We start from the raw sequence: 23,076 nt of genomic DNA on the forward strand, positions 1-23,076 counted from the left end.
AAGAACAACAAACAAAACCCAAATCCAGCAGAAGGAAGGAAATAATAAAAATTAGGGCAGAAATGAATGATATAGAAACTAAAAACACAATAGAACAGATCAATGAAACCAGGAGCTGGTTCTTTGAAAAGATAACAAAATTGATAAATCTCTAGCCAGACTCATCAGAAAAGAGACAGAGAGAGAACTCAAATAAACATAATCACCAAATGAAAGAGGAGAAAAAACACCTGAAACCACAGAAATATAAATAATTGTAAGAGAATATTATGAAACACTATATGTCAACAAGTTGGACAACCTAGAAGAAAGGGATAAATTCCTAGAAACATATAATCTACCAAAACAGAAGCATGAAGAAATAAAAAATTTGAACAGACCAATAACCAGCAATGAAATTGACTCAGCAATAAAAAAACTCCCAACAAATAAAAGTCTAAGAGGAGACAGCTTCACAGGTGAATTCTACCAAACATTTTAAAAAGAGTTAATACCTATTCTTCTCAAACTATTCCAAAAAATGAAAGAGGAAGGAAAATTTCCAAATTCATTCTATGAGGCCAGAATTAACTTGATTCCAAAACCAGATAAAGACACCACAGAAAAAGAGAACTACAAGCCAATATCTCTGATCAAGATAGATGCAAAAATCCTCAACAAAATACTAGCAAACTGAATCCAACAATATATTAAAAGAACCATTCACCACAATCAAGTGGAATTTATTCCTGGGATGCAAGGGTGATTCAATATTTGCAAATAAATCAATATGATATATCACATCAATATAAGAAAGGATAAAAACCATATGATAATTTCAATAGATGCAGAAAAGGCATTTAACAAAGTACAACATCAATTCATGATTTATTTAATTTAATTAATTAATTAATTAATTTGACAGAGAGAGACAGCCAGTGAGAGAGGGAACACAAGCAGGGGGAGTGGGAGAGGGAGAAGCAGGCTCCCAGCGGAGGAGCCTGATGCAGGGCTCGATCCTAGAACGCTGGGATCACGCCCTGAGCCGAAGGCAGACGCTTAACGACTGAGCCACCCAGGCACCCCTCAATTCATGATTTTAAAAAAAACCTCAAAAAAGTAGGTTTAGAGGGAATATACCTCAACATAATAAAGGCCTTATAGGAAAAACCCATAGCCAACATCATCCTCAATGGGGAAAAACTGAGAGCTTTTCCCTTAAGGTCAGGAACAAGAGAAGAATGTCCATTCTCATGTCTTTAATTCAACATAGTGCTGGAAGTCCTAGCTACAGCAATCAGACAAGAAGAGAAATAAAAGGCATCCAAATTGGTAAGGAAGAAGTCAAACGTTCACTATTCACACATGATATAATACTATATATAGAAAACCCAAAAAACTCCACCAAAAAACTGCTAGAATTGATAAATGAATTCAGTAAAGTGGCAGAATACAAAATCAATGTACAGAAATCTGTTGCATTCCTATACATCAATAATGAAGCAGCAGAAAGAGAAATTCAGAAACTAATCCCATTTACAGTTGCACCAAAAATAATAAAATACCTAGCCAAAGTGGTGTTTCACTTTCACTGAAAACTGTAAAACACTGATGAAAGAAATTGAAAATGATACAAAGAAATGGAAAGACATTCCATGCTCATGGATTAGAAGGACAAATATTGTGAAAATGTCTACACTACCCAAGTAATCTATAGGTTTAATGCAACCCCTATCAGAATACCAACAGCATTTTCCACAGAAGTAGAATGAATAATCCTAAAATTTGTGTGGAACCACAAAAGACCCTGAATACATACCCAAAGCAACCTTGAAAAAGAAAAGGAAGGCTGGAGGCATCACAATTCCAGGCTTCAAGTTACATTACAAAGTTGTGGTGACCAAAACAGTATGGTACTAGTCACCAAACAGACCCAGAGATCAATAGAACAGAACAGAAAACCCGGAAATAAACCCACACTTATATGGTCAATTAATCTACGACAAAGAAGGAAAGAATATTCAATGGCAAAAAGTCTCTTCAACAAATGGTATTGGGAAAACTGAACAGCTACATGCAAAAGAATGAAACTGGACCACTTTCTTACACTATGCACAAAAGTAAACTCAAAATGGATTAAAGACCTAAACGTGAGACCTGAAACCATAAAAATCCTAGAAGAGAGCACAGGCAGTAATTTCTCTGACATCGGCTATAGCAACATTTCTCTAGATACGTCTTCTGAGGCAAGGGAAATAAAAGCAAAAATAAACTATTAGGACTATATCAAAATAAAAAGCTTCTGCTCAGGGAAGGAAATAATCAACAAAACTAAAAGGCAACCTATTGAATAGGAGAAGGTATTTGCAAATGACAGATCCAATAAAGGATTAATATCCAAAATATAAAAAGAACTGATACAACTTAACACCCAAAATGCAAATAATCCAATTAAAAAAATGGGTGGAAGACATGAACAGACATTTCTCCAAAGAAGACATCTAGGTGGCCAACAGACACATGAAAAGATGCTCAACATCACTCATTATCAGGGAAATGCAAATCAAAACTACAATGAGATATCACTTCAAAGTATACTTGTCAGATGGCTAAAATAAAAAATGCAAGAAATAACAAGTGTTTGTAAGGGTGTGGAGAAATAGGAACCCTCTTGCACTGTTGGTGGGAATGCAAAGTGGTACATCCAGTGTGGAAAAAAGTATGAGGGTTCCTCGAAATGTTAAAAAAAAGAAGTACCTTATGATTCAGTAATCCACTACTGGGTATTTACCCAAAAAATACAAAGACACTAATTCAAAGGGATACATGCACCCCTATGTTTATTGCAGCGTTATTTACAATAGCCAAATTATGGTAGCAGCCCAAGTGTCCATCAATAGATGAATGGATAAAGAAGATGTGGTGGATATGTACAATGGAATATGATTCAGCCATAAAAAAGAATGAAATGTTGCCCTTTGCAACAACATGGATGGAGCTAGAGAGTATAATGCTAAGCAAAATAAGTTAGTGAAAGACAAATACATGATTTCACTCATATGTGGCATCTAAAAAACAAAACAAATAAGCAAAGGGAAAAAAAAGAGAGACAAACCAAGAAACAGACTTAACTATAGAGAACAAACTGATGGTGACCAGAGCGGGGGGTGAAGTAGGTGATGGGGATTAAGGAGTATACTTGTGATGATGAGCACTGAGTAATGTACAGAACTGTTGAATCACTATATTGTGCACCTGAAACTAATATAACACTATGTTAACAATACTGGAATTAAAGTTAAAAATTTAATTAAAAAGAAAAGTTCTACCTGTTTGCAGCCTTTGTACTCAAGACTGCAACATCAACTCTTTTCCTGAATTTGCATCCTGCTGGCCTGCCCTGCAAACCAGCCCTTATAATTGTGTGAGCCAATTCCTTAAACTACCTCCCTTCCCTATCCTCCCCTCCCTGTTCTGTTTCTCTGGAGAACCCTGACTAATACAAACCCTGATGTCCATGAACGATGAATGGATAAACAAAATGTGATATATCCACATGATGGAATATTATTCACCATAAAAAGAAATGAAATGCTAATACATGCTACAGTGTGGGTGAATTTTGATAACATTATGCTAAGTGAAAGAAGCCAGACACACAAAAGGCCATATATTGTATGATCCATTTATATGAAATGTCCAGAATAAACAAATCCAGAGAGACGGAAAGTAGATTAGTGGTTGACTAGGGCTCAGGCGGGGGAATGGGGGAGAGGAATGGGTAGTGAGGGCTTAGTGAGTATGTAGTTTCTTTTGGGGGTGATGAAGATGTTCTACAATTAGGTAATGGTAATGGCTGCACAACTTTGTACTAAAAACACTGAATTGTGCCCTTTAAATGCGTGAATTGTGTGGTATGTGAATTATATCTCAGTATAGCCATTATTTTAAAAATAACAAGACTGAAAATAAAAATAAATAAATAATATCCACCACAATTCTGTCTCCTGTCCCTCCCCTCTACTAAGCAATGTATGTAGAGCTTGCCATCTGCCTGGCAACACCCATCATCCCCAAATTCCATGTTGCATTCTGCAATAGCCCTTCTTTCCCTTCAGTGCTAATTTAGATGATCTTTTAAACCAGATTTTTAAAAACAAAAATGCTAGGGCTGAGGGTTGCAGGGAACTCATTTGTGTTTGGACTCCAGGCCCATATCCTACCTACAATGATACCGACGAGGGAGGGGCTCTGAACAGGATAGGAAAAATTCTTCATCCTCAGGTTGCTTTCCAGTGAAAAGAGAAGGCCCAGAGGCTGCATAACTGATTTTGCATTAGATATCTTTTAAAGACTCCAACAGTTCAAATTGAGCATTCTATAGAAGGAAGCCATTCTTCCATCCTAGCTAATGACTCTCTGGGCCTTGCCTTCCACCTCCCACCAGCTAGTGTTCTGTGACGACTGTCAGCCCTTGCCGTACATCTCACGCCTTCCTCTCTGCCTTCATGCGTCCCAGCTAGCTCTTACAAGTCAGCTCTGGCTGCAGTGGCCTTGAAGGCTTTAACCTACTCCAGAGCCTTATATGGTTCAGAGGTGTTCTGCATACTAATAAAGGTGCCAAGAGCTTTTAGACTCGTTCTCTGTTCCGGCTGAGTTAGGGGTTGGAGGTGTTGCAGGGGAGAGTCAAATCTTGGGTCTCCCTTTCCTGCAGAATTTTGGTTCTGAAGAAAGAAGAAATTGACCCTGAACACTATCTAGTATTCAGGGGGCAGCGTAGGGATAGCACCTCAGTTGACCAGTCTTTGGGAGATGAGTCATCCTTTTTGTTTTTTAAAGATTTTATTTATTTATTTAGAGAGAAAGAGAGAGTGAACGAGCGGGGGTGGGGGAGGTTCAGGGGGGATGCAGAGGGAGAGGGAGCATCTCAGGCAGACTCTGTGCTGAACCCAGAGTCCAACTCAGGATTTGATCTCAAGACCCCGAGACCATGACCTGAGCCAAAATCAAGAGTCAGATGCTTAACCAACTGAGCTACCCAGGTGCCCTGAGAGATGAGTGGTCTTTATGGGGAAGGGGCTCCCAGGGCCTCAGTAGTCTCATGCCTGTCAACATTTCCAGTGTCTCTACTCCTAAGAAGAGTAAAGGGCTGAAATCTAGAGATTGCCTGAAAGAAGAGAGTCGGACAGAAACAGGGCAAATTCTCAGTTTCTCCCAGCAGGGCAAAAGGAACAGGGAAATAAGAGACCAGAGGATTTAGTGACCTAAAGCGCCAGAGAGTCCTAGGGCTGAAAACAGAGAAGCTGGTGGGTGAGGGGGATCAGATGGCAGGAAACTTACAGGTCTGTATCAGCCACTGGGGAGTCCAAAAAAGTGTAACAGTTGGGGCTCTGCCTTTAAGGAGCTTATGGCAATGTAGTTGTGGAATAAAAAATAATACACTTGAAATAATTTGTAATTTGGAGCTAAACCGTGATGTTGACAAAAAAAAAAAAAGCACTGAAGGAACTCGGAGAAAGGACATATCATGTGGGCGGGCATCGTCTGTGAGCTGAATGGCTGACATAGGAAGTGGGTCTTTGTGCCCCAGTACTTGATGCCCCAGCTACAGTGGCTACAGCTTTTCTAGAGATGAGTGTGCCTGAGTCTTGCATAGTTTCCTGGGGGAAGTGTGGGGGAGGAAGCTTCATCATCGCCATTTTTTAATCATTACTGTCATCAACAAGAACCACAATAAACATTAACTGAGCATCCCTCCCTGAGTCTACGCTTCTGTTGGGTAGGCAGGGCAAACACAGAAAGACTTGAAGGACTAGTGCAAAAGAGAGAGTGTGCCAGTAGCACAAAGAGGGAAAAGTGAGGGTTGGGGAGGTGAATCCTGGGGGGAGGTAGTACTTGAGCTGACCCTTGAAGGAAGGTTAGGGTTTGGACTAATGGAGAAAAGAGTGAAGGACGCTGTAAATGACCTCAGCAAGACACAGAGGTGGGAGTGAGCAAGGCGAGTGTAATTAAATGAGAACATTTGCTGGACTGGAGCAAGGGGTTTGTGGTGCAGTAATGTGGATATGAAATTGGAGAGGGAAGTAGTGTGGTGATTACAGAAAGCCTTTCAAGGCATCTGGAGGGAGTTGTTTAGGAACAAAGTAGGAAGGTCTTATAGATTTGTGTATTTGGGGCGTGCTGAGGGCACAGGGAAGGAAGAAAGGCTAAAAGAATTGGGATTCTACATTCTTCTAGCTTCAGTCTCCCATGCTAAGGTAACCAACTTATGCCATCTCAGCAAACTGAGATGAGTTCCTCACCCTACTTGAAATCCATCTTGAGAACAGGTTCCTAAGAAGCCCCCAGAAGTTCTTCACCCTATACTGTTGGTGGAGAACGCTGTGCCAGTTGGAAAGCCCCAACCAATTAACACTATGTGTGAAGTGTTCTCAGATAGTGTTGACCTGCCTTGTGAAAAGGAAGGGAGGAAGGATCAGCCCGCTAACCCAGCTAGCCCAGCTCCCAGCATGGGTGCAGACCAAGATAGCATGCCTGCTTCAAAGGCGACAACCTTTAGAAGTTGATTTGTCCCTGACTCAGCCCTGGGGAAAGGAGGCAGCAATTGCAGGAATCTTAAAAATCAACACAAGGACAAGACTGTCTTTCTCCAGGCCATCATTTTGGTGGCTGCTAGCTGGCCACTCTTCATATACTCTTTTTACTGACTTCCTGCAGCAAAAAGAGATTGGCACAGGCTCTGTTGCATTTATATTATTACCAGGAGGCAGATGTTTTCTCTGTTTCTCTGGGGCTTAGAATTATGCAAATGAAGGCATGGAAACAAAAGCTCAGTGAGGAGGGGGAGGATTGATCTTAAGAATCCTGGCAATTTTCTGAGCTCTTTAAGTCACCCCTCTCAGTTTTTACTAACAGCTCTCTTGGCTCCTCTCCAGTCTATTTAGAGTTTGGCACCTCTTCATAACCTTCCAGCCAAAGACCTGAAAGTTCATTCTAAAGTTCCTATCCTGGCCTCATTTTGCTAGTGAAAAATCAAGGCATATAATATGAGTTTTCAGTGCTGACCTTGAGTCTTGACACCCCCCCTTTCTATCTTACCTCTGCCGCTTACAGCCTTGCCTGGAAAGGAAACTATGGCCCAATTGCCTCTCGGGTCTCCCCCCACCCCACCGTGATATTATCTGGAGGGCAATAGGACCTAGGGAAGTTCAACCCTGAGGCCGAGAGAGACACACCTGCCTAACCGCGTGGGTTGAGCTAGTGCGCGAGCTAGCTAGTTCAGGAGGGCGGGGTAGAAGTGGGCGTCTGCTGCTCTGGGGAAAGAGGAAAGCTGTGGCTCCCTCTGGGATCCGGGGGTCGTGGTGAGAAGCCGTTCCGAGCGCTAGCCCAAGCCCCCTTTTTTGTCGCGCCTCTCCACACGGAGCATCCGTGGGCTGCCCGCCCTGGAACTGGCAGGCTGGTTTGGTTTGGCCCCAGCCGTTCCTCCCATTTCGCCCGCCCCCGCCTTCAGTGCCTTAGTTCGCGAAGCCGCCGACCTCTCGCAGCTGGAACTGCAGGCCAGGGAGGACCCCAGCAGCCCACGGCGCCCCAGAGTCTGAGGACATCTGCCTTTGCCCTCCCGGGCTGGCGCCCCGCACGTCGTGCTCCTCGCTAGGAAAGTTTCCCTGTGGAGAAGAAGCCCCTCTGGCTTTCTCTGGATCCTGTAGCGCACGCTCGGCTTCTCTGCCCCCGAGACTGCGCTCCGGGCCCGGGCTGTGCCTCTGCTTCTGCCCCCCGCCGGCCGCCTTCGGGGCGGCGCTTGGGGAATCGGTGGAGCCGGCTGGAGAACCTTCGACTCGGCGCGGGTCCCGGGAGAGCAGCGGCGAGCGGGCGAGCCAATAGCCACAGTCTAACGATAGCTTAGGGTACCTAGGCACTGCAATGAGCCCCCGAAGGGACGCTCAGGCTGCACCCCCTCTTCTGCCCTGGTTCAGTTCTCGGCAGGTTTGAGGGGGCATACTGGTCAGGACTCCTGGAGAGGTGCTGCTGAGTGTTGGCGCCCCGACAGAGTGGCTACCCCCCCTCCCTGCGGGGCTGCAAAAGGCGAAGGGGCCAAGGAGGCAGCTGTCTCCAAGCCTTTCACGTGCCTGGAATTGGACTTCGGATTGGGCGCTAAAATGCTTGCTTTTGCCCTGTCCAGGTTTCATAGCACGTATGTTGACGATTGGAATCCTGGGCCAATGAAGAGTCAAGTTCAAAGTGGTACTCCCGGGTTCTCCATCCCATACTCCAACAAGTGTAACTTGAAACTATAAAGAGGGGTTTCCTGCTTTAACTAGCAGATCTCGGCTCTGGAATTGTACTTGACAGCTCTCTTCAATACTTGGACTGCAGTGGCTACAGGGTTCTCTTGGGTGGGGGTGGGGGTTGCTTCGAAGACCAGACTGCAACACCCAGAACCTCAACAATGGACCGCGTTTATGAAATTCCTGAGGAGCCCACCGTGGATCCAATTTCATCTCTGGAGGAAGATGTCATCCGTGGGGCCAACCCCCGATTTACCTTTCCATTTGGCATCCTCTTCTCCACCTTTCTGTACTGTGGGGAGGCTGCATCTGCCTTGTACATGGTTAGAATCTATCGAAAGAATAGCGAAACCTACTGGATGACATACACCTTATCCTTCTTTATGTTTTCATCCATAATGGTCCAGTTGACCCTCATTTTTGTTCACAGAGATCTGGCCAAAGACAAGCCGCTATCATTGTTTATGCATCTAATCCTCTTGGGACCTCTTATCAGGTGAGCTATTTTTAATTTCAACCCCCCCACAGGGTTTGTGCAGAGAAAGATGAAGCTAATATTTACAAGACTGATACTGTGCCTCTAATCAGTTCTCCAGTTCCCTCCCACTCTGGGCTTCCCTGCCTATCATCCAAAAAAAAAAAAAAATTGTATCGGAAACTTTAAGTGCCACCGCAATGAACATGTGGCATGTACCTGTGTTCCAAAACCATGTGTGGTACCATTGATAAGACTTCATTAGACGGTGTTTACTATTTGGATTTGAGTTGTGAAAATCGGTACGGGACCAGCTGACGTGGTCAACCTGTGCACACAGGCCATAGCTTCAGAGTGTATTGTATTTGTTTTTTTTTTGTTTTTTTTTTAAAGATTTTATTTATTTATTTGGCAGAGATAGAGACAGCCAGCGAGAGAGGGAACACAAGCAGGGGGAGTGGGAGAGGAAGAAGCAGGCTCAGCGGAAGAGCCTGATGTGGGGCTTGATCCCATAACGCCGGGATCACGCCCTGAGCCGAAGGCAGACGCCCAACCGCTGTGCCACCCAGGCGCCCCCAGAGTGTATTGTATTTTGACTCTGCCTTTTAGACACTCTATAAATTGGATCTCACATTCAGTTTCTTTACCCTGAGCTGCTTGGGATGCTGGTGGTGGCATTTTCAAATTTTCCAGAGTTATTTGACATCTGGAAAATATTTTCAGCTATTTGTGGTCATCTAGTACCCCAACCCATTGTAGTTCGTTTTTTTCTGTTGGTTCATCAGTCTCCTGTTTATCTTTTTGTATCTTTCTGCAATAAAGGTACATGGTTAGAGGGGGCAGAGGAAGATAGGTCCATCTCTCCATCTGGATGCTGTGGCACACTGTAATAGTATCAGTCTTTCCATTTTGATTGCCTTGAAGGGATGAGAATGTGCCTTATCTTAGGGAGACAGGCATCTGTGTCAGCAGTCTCATCGGGACGCTATGGGATTTTCAAGTTAGGGAGATGTTGCAAAACTTACGAAGTCAGGAGGAAAGAATGGACCAAGTTTGTCTTGATTGCAATCAGCTGAAGAATATGTGTCAGAGTGTGGGTGTTGTAATTGCAGTGGGAAGATATTTCATCCTTAGAGAACTAAACACAGTCTGAAACTGTTCAAGGATGGAAGTCCCCTGCGTTAAAATTTTTTTAAACCAATATATAAACAAGGAGGGGTTGATTAGCCTCCATTAGAGAAAACAGCCTGGAATTCCAGCGGCCTGGAGTCTGGTCCCCCCTCTGTCATTGACTAGTTGCATCGCTTTGGTGAAATCTCTGAAGATGCCTTGGGCCCCCGTTTCTTCATCTGTCTGATAAATGGGTTGGGCAAGATCATGGGTCTCAAATGCAAACGCTTACAGGGGCCAGGCCGGTCTCATAAATGAGTGAAGCAGGCCAAGTATGAGAAAACCAGTAGCTTCATGTGTGATGATAAATGAAAATGAAGTCTCAGTGTTAGAGAAGTGATGGTGAGTAGTGCATAGTGTGGCAAGCTGGAGTCTGCATGATTTGCCTAAAGGGGGCAGCTACTCTACTGTTCCAGCCCATTGTTTCACTGTTGGAATTCAGACCCAGTATTGCCAGATTCCCCAACTTTTCAAGGGAAGCTTCCAAGACAGGATTTTATGTGAAATATCATTTTGACTTTTGGCAAATAACACAGTAGGGACCAAACAAACCACAGCTGTTGGTCAGATGTGACTCAGCTGGCCTATATCCAACCTTTGGACCTGGCAATCTAAAGCTCCTTTCCAATTCTAAATCTTTGAAGTTAAGCTGTAAAAGAAAGTCCTCATCTTGAACTTAGAACCAAGAAATTTAGAGATGTTCGGGCGCCTGGATGGCTCAGTCGGTTAAGTGTCCAACTCTTGATTTCGGCTCAGGTCACGATCTCAGGGCCCTGAGATTGAGCCTGCGTGGGGCTCCATGCTGGGTGTGGAGCCTGCTTAAGATTCCCCCCGGGGCGCCTGGGTGGCACAGCGGTTAAGCGTCTGCCTTCGGCTCAGGGCGTGATCCCGGTGTCGTGGGATCGAGCCCCACATCAGGCTCTTCCGGTATGAGCCTGCTTCTTCCTCTCCCACTCCCCCTGCTTGTGTTCCCTCTCTCGCTGGCTGTCTCTCTCTGTCGAATAAAAAAAAAAAAAAAGATTCTCTCCCCCCACCCCGCATGCACATGCTCTCACTCGTGCTCTCTCCCTAAAAAAAAAAAAAAAAAAAACCAAAAAATAATATTGCCATTATTATTAAGAGATGTCACTAGAGGAACAAGGAAACCATTCTTAGCAGCCTTTTCAATTGTGATATACTGAGTTAACAGATCAAGCACTCTCAAGGTGCAAATTGCAGCAAGTAGTGCCCCAGTCCAGACTTTAGACTTCCCTCCTTTGCTTTGTGGCCTCCCAAGCCATCTTTGATTTGGACCCACCATATGGAGTATAAAGTACTGTATTTCATTTTTGTTATTTAGCCTCCACTAGAAATGATTGGAAAGCATTTATAATAGCTAACCTGACAGCAGGGAAGAAACAATTTAAAGCTCATAAATGATATCCTTGGTATGTTCAAGGCAAATTACTTTTTAGGTAGGTAGGAACTTGATTAGCACTATTAGGCACATGACGGTGTTTGCAGTGCCTGGCTCCCTTGTATGAAATACAAAGGTACTTCTGAAAATGAAAATGTACTCTAATTTACTGAGGCTTATAGCCAAGGCGAGCACCCTTACTTAAACCAGTAAATAGCCTTTAGAAGCATAAGCAGAATGCTTCCTGCCACTACCTCCCCCGGTATTTTATTCGGCAATAACACTGATGGGCCTGGGTTAAAATCTAAAATCTTTTGTTGGAAATGTGCTTAGCTTTTTTCTTCTCTCTTCTCTCCTCCTTCCACCTTTTCCTGTCCCGGGTTTTTGAGTTTGAAATGTCCACTTTCTAGGGAGAGACTACATGCTTCAGACTGGCAAATATGCCCCAGTCTCAGGGGGATGCTGTGAAGAATAGCGGCCAGCACATGTTCCAAACCTTCCCATTGGGAGCTAAAGGCCTGGAAAGCATATAAATATCTGAGCTTGTCTTTAGCCTATTTTTCCATTAAATTGCATTGCCATTATTATTATCCTCTCCTCCCATCATTTCTCGCCCTGTGTCATTCTGTCTTCTTCTCTTCCTTCTTACTCTTTCATTTTCTCAGAAAACATTTATCAAATACCCACCATGTGATGAGGGTGGTGGGCAAGATAAATACAACCCATGCCCTCCATCAGGAAAGATGGCTTCATTTTCACCACAACTGTTCTTACTTATTGTAATAGTTCACAGTTTCCATTCACTCTGGAGTGCGTGGAGGAAGCGGTAACTCAGGTGTGCCAAAACAAGGTGTCCTAGTCGCTTCTCTTCCATTCACCACATCAGAACTGCTTAAAGGCTTCTGATTTATGTGGGAGCGATACAGCAAGAAATGCGGTCTTATCGCTATTTCGAGGTTGGTAGGCTCTCGTAAGGATGTCTTCCTCTTTGTAAAGAAAGGAGGAAGTTTAAAAGGCTGTTGGCCCCAGACAGGTCAAGAGGCCCCAGAAACACCCTTCAGAGAGATTTTTCGATGTTCCCTAGGTATGTAGCACTTTCAGTTCTGAGTTGCCAAGCCTTTAAGTACCCTTGTTATTGAATGGCGTTTACTGTATAGATGTGAGGGTTTTTTTTCTAGATCCCCTCCAAGACTTTTTGGCAAGACAGTTATAGTTGTGGGCTTTGTCTTGGGAAAAGCAGAACTCAAAAGCCCCAAGTATGGAGCTGAAGGCTTTGCATATAGAATGTTTTACCTCAGGAACTTGAGGTGTTATGAAAACCAGGGCCTTTAAGAACCTTCGTTGTTTTCTCTCAGCACATTATTTACATAATATCTTTGTGTTCAAGGTGCATTTCTACCAAAGGCCTATTCTTAAGAGGCAAAGCAATTCCTTAAATCCTCAAAGAAACACTCTGAAGTGGTGTTCTCAGGTCAGTAGATGGCCAGCCAAACAAAAAAGGATTTAGACTCAAGCAACTTGTGGAATGCATGACAAACTCTTTGATTCATGAGAAATGAGTAGAATAGGAATTAAGGACTGGCCAAAAGTAGCACAAACTCCCTGAGTTGTATTATCATCCCCCTTCCACTACAGTCTTCCTTCCCAGGACAGCTTTAGTTAAGTACCCGTGATGCTTTACTTCTGCAGATGTTTGGAGGCCATGATTAAGTACCTCACACTGTGGAAGAAAGAGGGGCAGGAGGAGCCCTATGTCAGCCTCACCCGAAAGAAGATGCTAATAAATGGCGAGGAGGTGCTGATAGAATGGGAGGTGGGCCACTCCATCCGGACCCTGGCTATGCACCGCAATGCCTACAAACGTATGTCACAGATCCAAGCCTTCCTGGGCTCAGTGCCCCAGCTGACCTATCAGCTCTATGTGACTCTGATCTCTGCAGAGGTCCCCCTGGGTAGAGGTGAGTGGGGTCAGGAGAGGGGAGGGCTCCATTTAAATCAAGGGTCTTAGAAATCCAGACCTGAGCTGTCCAATACACTGGCCACCAGCTTCGTGTGGCTACTTCAGTTAAAATGAAACATGAAATAAAAAATGTACTTCCTCAGTCATACTAGCCACATTTCAAGTGTTCAATGGCCACGTGTGGTTAGTGGTTACTGTATTAGACAGCACAGGTATTACAGAACCTTTGGACGGCACTGGTAGATAGTCAAAGAACTCGGGGAGCCAGCCATCTTAGGCCTGCCAGATTTCTTTAACGGGGGTAAGCTATTTCAGGCTAAAAATGCCACAGATAAGCCCTCTCTGGGCCCAGAAGAAGCTGGTAACACCAGCAGTCAGTAGGACACTTTCTCTAGTCCACAGTGTTTAAATTACACTGAGGGTTTTTTGTTTGTTTTGGCTTAGGGATGGCCATCTTTTAATAAGAGGTTCCCAAATATTACTGATCATGAGAAAACATAGTACTGGATGAAAGCTCCTTTTTAAAAAAAATTACATCTCCTACTCAGACCTGGCTCAGTGTGAGTGTGGGGAGGCCAGGAATCTGTATTTTAAAAAAAAAATACCCCAGTTGATTCTGATCAGCCACATTTGGGAGCCACTGATTTAATTACTTCTCCCAACTCCAGTGGGGAGAGAGAAATTCGGGTGTGGAATGAATACTGATGAGAATGAGGCTTGGTCCCAGTTCTGACCTTCTGTTCGATTGTTAGAGGAAGTCACCCAAGAGGTCACAGTCTTAATTTCCCACTTGTAAAAGACAGATCCTTAGATGAATAAGACCTCTAGGAGAGGAGGAAATGTGAGTCATGTTTTCAAAGTCAAGATAAAGTACTGCTAATGAGTTTTAACAGCTCAAGATTAGCTTCAGCTGCTTGGGCTGGAGCTGATACAGCTGTGGGTACAACTTGGAACCATTTCCTTATTATTAGATGCGGATCCTGCTTGGCAAAGCCCCATGTCGCAAATGAATGTAAGGAGGGAATTTGCCCCCTTTTCTCTTTTCCTCCACTAAGAATTGTTCATGAAATTTTTGGTCTTGAAGCTCTTTACGTATCTAGAATTGACAGTAGTGTGAAGAGAAAAGGAAATGATGATGCTTTTCCTCCTGAGAATTTTGAAGGTCATCAAATTAATTAAATATCTAATTAAAATCTAATTAAAATATGCATATGTTACAGAAGTAATGCATGCAAAACCAATTGACTTACAAGTAATCGTATATGCATAGAAAATTTCTGGAAAGATATGTCAGAAACCATTTACCTCTGGGGAGTGAAAATGAGAAGTCCGTCGACTTTTAGCTTTTACTTTATACCCTTCTGTATGGTTTGAAATTTATGTGGTTTAAAATTTTTGCTATGACCATGTATTACTATTTTTGGTCCTTATATTTTAATTATGAAAATCAGACATGGTTATGGTAAGGAGTCAAAACCACACAGAACATATATCAAATAGGAGATGTAATTTTACTGCCCAAAAGTAATCTCTGTTAACCATTCAGTATATATCCTTCCGGACTTTTTTTTTTTTTTTTTTGCTATGTAAACATGCATACAATATCTGTGTATATGTATTTGTGTCAAAAAGGGCTGGATTAAACATTCTGTTCAACATGTCTTTTTTCAAAAGTATGCCAATATATCTTTCTTCAGTGGTTATGTATACACACATGTATAATAAATGATAAATACATAATATATATTTTCCTTATAGGAACTGGACCATTCTTTGTTATTTCTCTAATCTTCTGTTGGTAGGAGTAAAGTTTGTTTCTGATTTTTCCATTCAAAAAAGTTTTTTCTAATCACAAACTACGCTCCAGAGAACATCTTTATAAGTATCTGTGTACCGGAATGAGACTTCATAGGATAAATTCTTAGCAATAGAAGTGCTGGGTGAAAAGATACGCATGTTTGGAATTTTATCAGTACTGCCAAATAGCTCTCCCAAAAGGTTGTATGAATTTATATTCCCACCTGGGTGTATGAATGTGCTTTTTCTTTATATATTAAACTAAATATTATTTAGTTGTATAGTTATAAAATAACTGATTACTTAATAATTTGCTTTTAATTGTGAGAGCAGCTGAGTATCTTTTCATGTTTGGTTATTGTGTTCTTTAATTTGCTGATTTATAGTGGGTTGTCTTTTTCTTATTAACTTCTAGGAGCGGTTTTCTTATTCTCGTGTTAGTCCTTTCTCTGCTGTAGATAAGCGTGTATGTATACATTTGTGTATTTTGCATGTGTGTACATACACACATTTTAAATGTTCTGGCTTTCTGAAGTATTAAATTTTGATGTCTTTAAGTTCTTTATTGCTTTTAGATCTTGTGCACTTCTCACAAAGGCCTTGCACAACTCCTCTCTGATAGGGCAATTTAGCCTAACCTTCCAAATAGATGAATTTCCACAATCAGTTTGTCAATTCTCCCACCAAAACACAAAACAAAGCAAAACAGTAACAACAATAAAAGGAAAAAATTTTCACTGAGACTGTGTATTGGGATTGCATTAAATTATTTAGGTTGTTTTGGAGGGAATTTACATCTTTATAGGATCGATCAGTTTCGTATTAGAAGATGATGTATCTCTCCATTTTGTTAAATATTTTTACATCACTTTATTGAGGTATGATTGACAAAAATCTCTACCTCTTTAACATATCCAGCTTGATGAGTCTGGAGAGAAGTATACATCCAGGAAATATCTCTACAACCTATGCCGTAAATGTGCAAGGCCTGGAACAGGAAAACTATACAACTTTATTGAAGTACATTAAAAAATATCTCATGAAATGTACTTCAGCAAAGTTGTATTGTTTTCTTGCTATAGGTTTTGCACATTTTTGTAAGGCTTATTTTTAGGTATTCTATTAGTTTTTAAATCATCTGGTTGCCTAAGTAGGGGAAATGCATGTTCTACTCTTTTGGAAATGGGGACTGATGATGATGATAGGAGCTAGCCGAGAGCATCTACTACGATCTGAACGTTTCTCTAGGTCCCTTACATGTAGTTATTCCATTTAATCTTTACAACAACCCTGTGATATATTTATTATCCCCATTTTAACAAATGAGGAAACGGAGGCACTGAGAGGTTAAGCAAATTCCCCCATGCTTTCATAAGTAATAGCTGGCAAAGACTGGACTGGAATTCAGGATGCCTGCCTGCAGAGCCCATGTTTCTCAACGTATCACTCTACAAAGGTTGTAAGGGAAACTTTCTCCAAGGCCTTGTTTTTAATTCTTTGGTGATTTCTCCTACTAAAAACTTTCTGACAGTACCATCTCTTAAAGTTTGGTAAACAGTTTTTTGGGTTAGGTTTCCTCATTTTCATCCACTCTTCTGTCTTCTTGCTACCCCTTTTTCTAATCTCTTTTTCTCTTGGAGGCCATCTGGATCAGCATAGATGAGCAAATTCACTAACGGCATTATGATCTCTTATGGCATGAGTCTATTTGTAGGGAGACAGATGGAAGGTGTTTTTACATTTATTGGAAGCATCAGGCTTTCTTTTATTACACTACTATCAATAAATGAGTTCTAATTTAAGGGAAAGCATCACCACACTTGGCTAGATGTACATACACTCTGACGTTCCCAACTAGGAGCATCAACTCTTAAGGATGGGACTAAGAGTGGTTTATAAAGCTAAGAGTATAGCAAATCGTTTTGTTGTACACCTTAAACTAATACAATATTATATGTCAATTGTAGCTCAATAAACATGGAAAAATAATGAATAAAAATAAGGCTAAGAGTAGACACTTCAAGAGAGTCTCTCCAGTCTTTGAGATTCCAACACTCTACTTAGAGCTGAAAAGGACCTTGCAAAGGAAGCTGTGCTGCTTTTTGGGTTTCCATGGGAAAGTCTCCACTTTTCTTGCAGATTAAGTTGACATCTCTGTGGCTCCAATTCCCTGGATCTAGTATTTTTATGGCAACAGAAAGTTCCAGCCCCCCCCTTTTTTGGATGAGTTACCCCTCAGGCCTCTACTCTCCTCGAGAGCAGTAGATTTGTCTTAGTGATTGGTATTCTTTGGTATCAAGGAATAGAAGGAAAGGGCCACTGTGTGTTCTGTAGTTGAGACTTAGTGTAGCAAGTTATGGAGCACCCTGACCCTTCAGGGCCCCAACTCTACACAGTGGCATGGATGTTATGGGCTATGAAGTGGGTTTTTAAAAAAAATGTTTAAACCACTCTGGTAGAAGTTTGGAGATTCCTAAAATATACCAAAGCGCCTGGGTGATAAATTAATATTGGTGATGATTAATGCAAGCAATTCTAGAGCATCTCAGTGAATTGGGGAACTAAGGCACATAGATATCCAGTGACTGGCACACAGCTTTCACAGAGCCGAACCAAGGGTTTCAAATTGTAGATATTTTATGCTGCCTCTCTGAATTCAGAATTCTTCATTAACTCCACAAACATTTATTGAGCACCTGCTATAGTCCAGGCGGTGTGTTAGGCTCTGGGGATGCAGCGCAGAACAAAATAGACATGGTCCTTTTTGCCTTTGTGGAATTTCCAGTATACATTCTGACACATTCTAGAAGCCATACAAGATTCGTTCCTTAAAGAAGAGATATGTCAAAGAAGGGACTTCTGTAACCAAAGGCCTTACCTACGAATTTCCCAGGACTGGAGTTTTTCAGAATTCCTTCTGCCCGCTTCATTGTTTGCTCAGAAGCCTGTTCCTTCAAGTGGGTGCTGCCCTATCCCTTTATATGTGCTCTTCTTGTGTTAGTGACCTCTCAATGCTACTTCTGAGATCCGCTCTTCTTAAAAAGTTCATTTTGTATGTTTATATGATTATTAAAGTATTACAATGTATGTTCATTGTGGGAAATTTAGAAAATAGAGAAACATAGAAAAAAAGATTTTAAAAACAGGTATAATCTTTATCACAAAAGATATATTTTAGTTTATTTCTTTCCATTTTTTTTCTGTGCACACTGTGTCCTGTGCTAACATAGCTGTGTTTGTATGTGAATTTCCTCTTAACTGGGCCCTCAAGCCTCACCTTTCATCTCTCTGGACCTCCAGGTCTGAGTTCAAGCTTCGCCAACATGGTCTGATTGTCTATTTTCTCTGTTTGTTTTTTTTTCTTACAGCTGTGCTAATGGTCTTTTCCCTGATATCTGTCACCTATGGGGCTACCCTGTGCAATATGTTGGCTATCCAGATCAAGTATGATGAATACAAGATTCGCCTTGGGCCATTAGAAGTCCTCTGCATCACCATCTGGCGGACATTGGAGATCACTTCCCGCCTCGTGATTCTGGTGCTCTTCTCAGCCACCTTGAAATTGAAAGCTGTGCCCTTCTTACTGCTCAACTTCCTGATCATCCTCTTTGAGCCCTGGGTTAAGTTCTGGAGGAGTGGTGCCCAGATGCCCAATAACATTGAGAAAAATTTCAGCCGGGTCGGCACCCTGGTGGTGCTGATTTCCATCACCGTTCTCTATGCGGGCATCAACTTCTCTTGCTGGTCAGCTTTGCAGTTGAAATTGGCAGACAGGGACCTTGTTGACAAAGGTCAGAACTGGGGGCATATGGGCCTGCACTATAGTGTAAGGTTGGTAGAGAACGTGATCATGGTTTTGGTTTTCAAGTTCTTTGGAGTGAAAGTGTTACTGAATTACTGTCATTCCTTGATTGCTTTGCAGCTCATCATTGCTTATGTGATTTCCATTGGCTTCATGCTCCTTTTCTTTCAATACTTGCACCCATTGCGCTCACTCTTTACCCACAACGTAGTGGACTACCTCCATTGTGTCTGCTGCCACCGGCACCCTCGGGGCAGGATTGAGAACTCAGAGCCATCCTGTGCTGCCGAAGCAAGGCAAAGCGTTGTCTGAGATTCTGTCTTCCGGGTCTTTTGGGATAGGCTGGGGGCTGCCAAGAGCAACTTTGCCATTGAAGGAAAGGATGAGCCTCATAGGTGAGTACCCATCAGGACATTTTCTTGAATTTTCTGGTAAGCCTCTAAGAAGAAAGAGCAGCTCCCAAATAGGTTTTATTTCCTTAAGATTGACAGCTATGTTTGGAAACCCAGGGTAGCTACTATATATCAAGAAGGGTCAGAGATACTGTGAACACCCCTCCCACCCAGGGCAGCTGTTTGGCTGCCCTAGGGGGTAATTTACCTCCAAACACCTTAAACTCTCTGGGTGTGATCTTGTAGCTCTGCTCATTTGCTTGAGGGCATTGCTGAGGTGAAGGCCCAGAATTCCACCAGAATATATCCTGACTGATCAGAGGATGTGACAACTTGCTAATTATTGGTACCTCCCAGGAAACTGGCTGATTAATGTGGAATTGTAACTGTAAGCATGGCTGGGTTTGTTTTTGTTTTTTTTTAAATTCCAATGAGAAACTCTGGTTTAAGAAGAAAACCGCCACCACTAAAAACAGCTGCTCCCCAAACAAGTTAGCTTTCCATTAGGATTTTACTAGTGATCATTCCTCAAAGACCTCTCTTTTCAAGCAGCCCTTCCCAGGCACACTCCGAGGAGGGAGTGTGGAGTAGGATTCCTTCAGGGCATAAACCAGAATGACTCTTTCTCAGGGGCCTGCAGCAGCATCCAGCTTGTGGAATGGAGTGGTTGAGTAAAATCTCTCACTTCTTGCATCGTTATCAGGAATTCCCTCCAACCTGGTTTTTCTGTGCTCTTGGCGTTTTACTACTTGATATAGATCTCAGAGAAGCTGAGCTGTAATTGAAAATGTTTCTAATATATGGAAGAAATGAGGATTGCTTTGTGTCTCCTACTGTTCTGAGTATTTTGCTGGGTTTTTTTTCCTAGGGGAGAGAGAAGGTAATAATAGCTGAGATACTACCTTCATGCTGTTTGGGGTTTGGATGGCAGCTAATACGCCAAGATAGAGTGAAGACAGAGGAGGGAAACCAGATCACATTAATTCATCATTGGTACTGGTTTTTGCCCACTGGATTTTTATTTTCTAATAAGGAAATGTTTATCAACCTTCTGCTCATTCCCACACCCCCAATGGATGAATGCGTACCCCCCTTTCTCATGTCTCTCCTATCAGTAGGGTATTTTGATGGGGATGTCAGCTAGATGCCTCTAAGGTCACCAAGGAATGGAGGTTAGTATGGCCACTGCCTACTGCGACCTAGTATCTCAGCATTTACTGTTTACCTCTCCCAGACCAGGAAAGTTGAGAATTCCTAGTAGCATTTACCAAGTGTTGCTACCACAGTGTTTTGAGAAATTGTGAACAATCTGACCTAAAGCTTCTCATCCTGATCCAGTTTTACTCTTGAGATCATGTTAGGAGTTTATCTTTAGCCATTTCCCGTCCTCTTATCCAGTGTCAGGAGTTTATGGTGGAGGAGCTCCCTCTTTTAAGTAGCAGGGCTGTTAGCCAGAATCGTCCTATTTCCTGGCATGTCTGGTGTGGTTTTCCCATCTTCAACCACTGTTTCGGGGCTAAAAGGATTGGATAAATAATTTGGGGAGAATCGAGTGACTTGCTTTGGAGCAGTGGATACTTTGTCAATCCAACTCCTTCATTTTATCTTTGATGAAGAGACTTAGTTAGGTTGGTGTCATAAAAAGCTCACACTCCTATCTTCTGACTATGTTATTTAAGGTGAATTTGAAAGAATCTATTAGGCTTCCAGAAGAACACACTGTCTCTTTGGAATTCAAGCAATAATTTCTCCCTAGTGGTTAATATGCCCTTCTATTAAAATCAGAAGCAGCGTGGAACTGTAATTTGGTCCATTAAAAGCCATGTGAATCAGCCACTTAAGGCACAGGTGCTATGGGAACACAGTGACACACACTAAGCCAAGCAGGTCAATTAGCACTAGAGTGGAGATACACAGGGCAGAAACATGTGCCTTGGTACTATTTTTTTTCCCCACACACACTTCCCAGCCTCCGTGACTTAATATAGCTGGAATGCAGGGGGTGCAGGGTGAGGGGTGTGGAGCAGCTTCAGACCTGAAAAACCTGCTGCCCTTACCCAAGGAGAAGAGATTCTAGGGATACATTATGCAAATGAACTCTCAGAACCTCCTCTAGGTGGTGGCCTTTCTGTTCCACAGCAATCTTCTAGATCTACAAGGAAAGGACAAATTTCGGAATGTGGTGGTGGGGCAAGGGAAGTGCTCCCATCTGCAAACATCTCTTTAATTGACTACTCTCTTTTTATCCTTTGAAATCTCAAAGTGACACAGGGTACTTGTGTAGGGGCGAGTCTTAGTGGGAGAGGAGGCGGAGATGGGGCCAGCAAATGGATCTTGGAAAAGGAAGGCAGAACCATGAAGTGTGGGGGAAAGAGAAGCTATCGTAGCAACAGCTTTTTCCCCCCCATATTATTGGATATTTGGTAGGCTAAGTATGGGCAAATGAACATCTTAAGGAAATGTATTAAATAAACTCATAGTTGTCAATTTCATTTGTTCCACAAATGCTTTAAAGACTATGCGGCATTAGAACTGTGAGGCACTGTAGGAGAATTAAATAATATCTAATATTTATAAGCATTTACTGTATGTCTGGCACAGCACTTTATATGCATTATTTCATTCAATCCTCAAAACAATCCCTTATGAGGTAGGTACTAGTATCCCCCATTTTACAGATGAAGATTCTAAGGCATAGAATAAAGTCACGGCTAATATCAGAGCCAGGATTCAGTCTTAGGCACCCAGGCTCCAGAGCTTACACTCTTCATCGTGACATAAGCCTCTAGATCCTCTTAGGTCCTTTGTGGAATTAGTTTAATATGTTAGTGTTTCCAGGAATCTTTTCTGGGCTGTGCCTGGGTTCATATCAAACATTCTTTCTTACAAACACTCGTAATCAGGAGATATCACTCAATTTACTCTAGACAGAAAAAGGTCAAGTCCTAAAAGGACTGGGATGAAAATTGAGTATGTGTTCACATGCACTCATAGGTTGATGTTATTTAATGTTCTCGTGTACTTATATGAGCTTATATTTAATGTTCACATGTACTTATATACTGGGAGTGGAGGTATAAGGTGGGGGATAGTAGTAGGTGGACCCGTTTCCTTTCTAGTTTTAAGATTTTGTCTCCTGTGTGTTCTTAAACACACAGCTTCCAGACCCTGGTGGTGGAAATAAAACTGGAGGGAGCAGTTACTACTCAGGTTTATATGAATCTTTCCCCCTTCCCCCGACAAATAGCCAATCACAGCAGGGGAGTGCTGAAGCCCACTCTCTAATCCTTCCTCATAGCAACACTGCCCTTACTCCTGTTGAGAAGCTGACTCCTAGTTCTAAACAGGCCAAGGGATAAGGATGTTGAAGAATAACGCCCCTCCTCCCCCAGCTGTCACAGTCCTGAGAGCCTAAGTCAACATTCAGTGCTCTTTCAACTAGCCTGCTCCCTCCAGCACCTCTCAAGGTCATGGTCCTCAGCACTCAGTTGATTGCTGCTTCCAGGGTAAGGGTCGTGTGGGCAGCTGAAGTGTAGAACATTCACCGGGACATTCCATCTAAACCTGTGGAGTTCCAGGGTGCCAGACTGCTCAGTCCATGGAGCCTGCAATTCTTCATCTCAGGGATGTGAATTCAAGCCCCTCATTGGCTGTAGAGATTACTTAAAAAGAAGATCTTAGAACTCCACAGGTTTGGGGGTTTTTGTTGTTGTTGTTTATGAAAAGTCCCTTAGTATAAAAGCAGAAGACTCTGGACCCTCCAAAATACTTACCTGCCCAAGAGTGGGGGACTCCTCATTCTCTGAAACTTTTGCTATTG

General features: G+C 42.5%; 1 protein-coding gene across 1 annotated transcript; it reads left to right on the forward strand.

The window, feature by feature from the left end:
• Nucleotides 1-8,299: 8,299 nt before the first annotated feature.
• XKRX (XK related X-linked) lies at nt 8,300-19,425 on the forward strand. The gene is made up of 3 exons (XM_008701701.2): nt 8,300-8,760; nt 12,995-13,263; nt 18,431-19,425. The coding sequence occupies exons 1-3, from the start codon at nt 8,426-8,428 to the stop codon at nt 19,174-19,176; spliced, it is 1,350 nt and encodes a 449-aa protein (XP_008699923.1). The 5' UTR covers nt 8,300-8,425; the 3' UTR covers nt 19,177-19,425.
• Nucleotides 19,426-23,076: the final 3,651 nt, after the last annotated feature.

Source organism: Ursus maritimus, assembly GCF_017311325.1.
Source record: "Ursus maritimus isolate PB19 chromosome X unlocalized genomic scaffold, ASM1731132v1 scaffold_X1, whole genome shotgun sequence".
NCBI classification, from domain to species: Eukaryota; Metazoa; Chordata; class Mammalia; order Carnivora; family Ursidae; genus Ursus; species Ursus maritimus.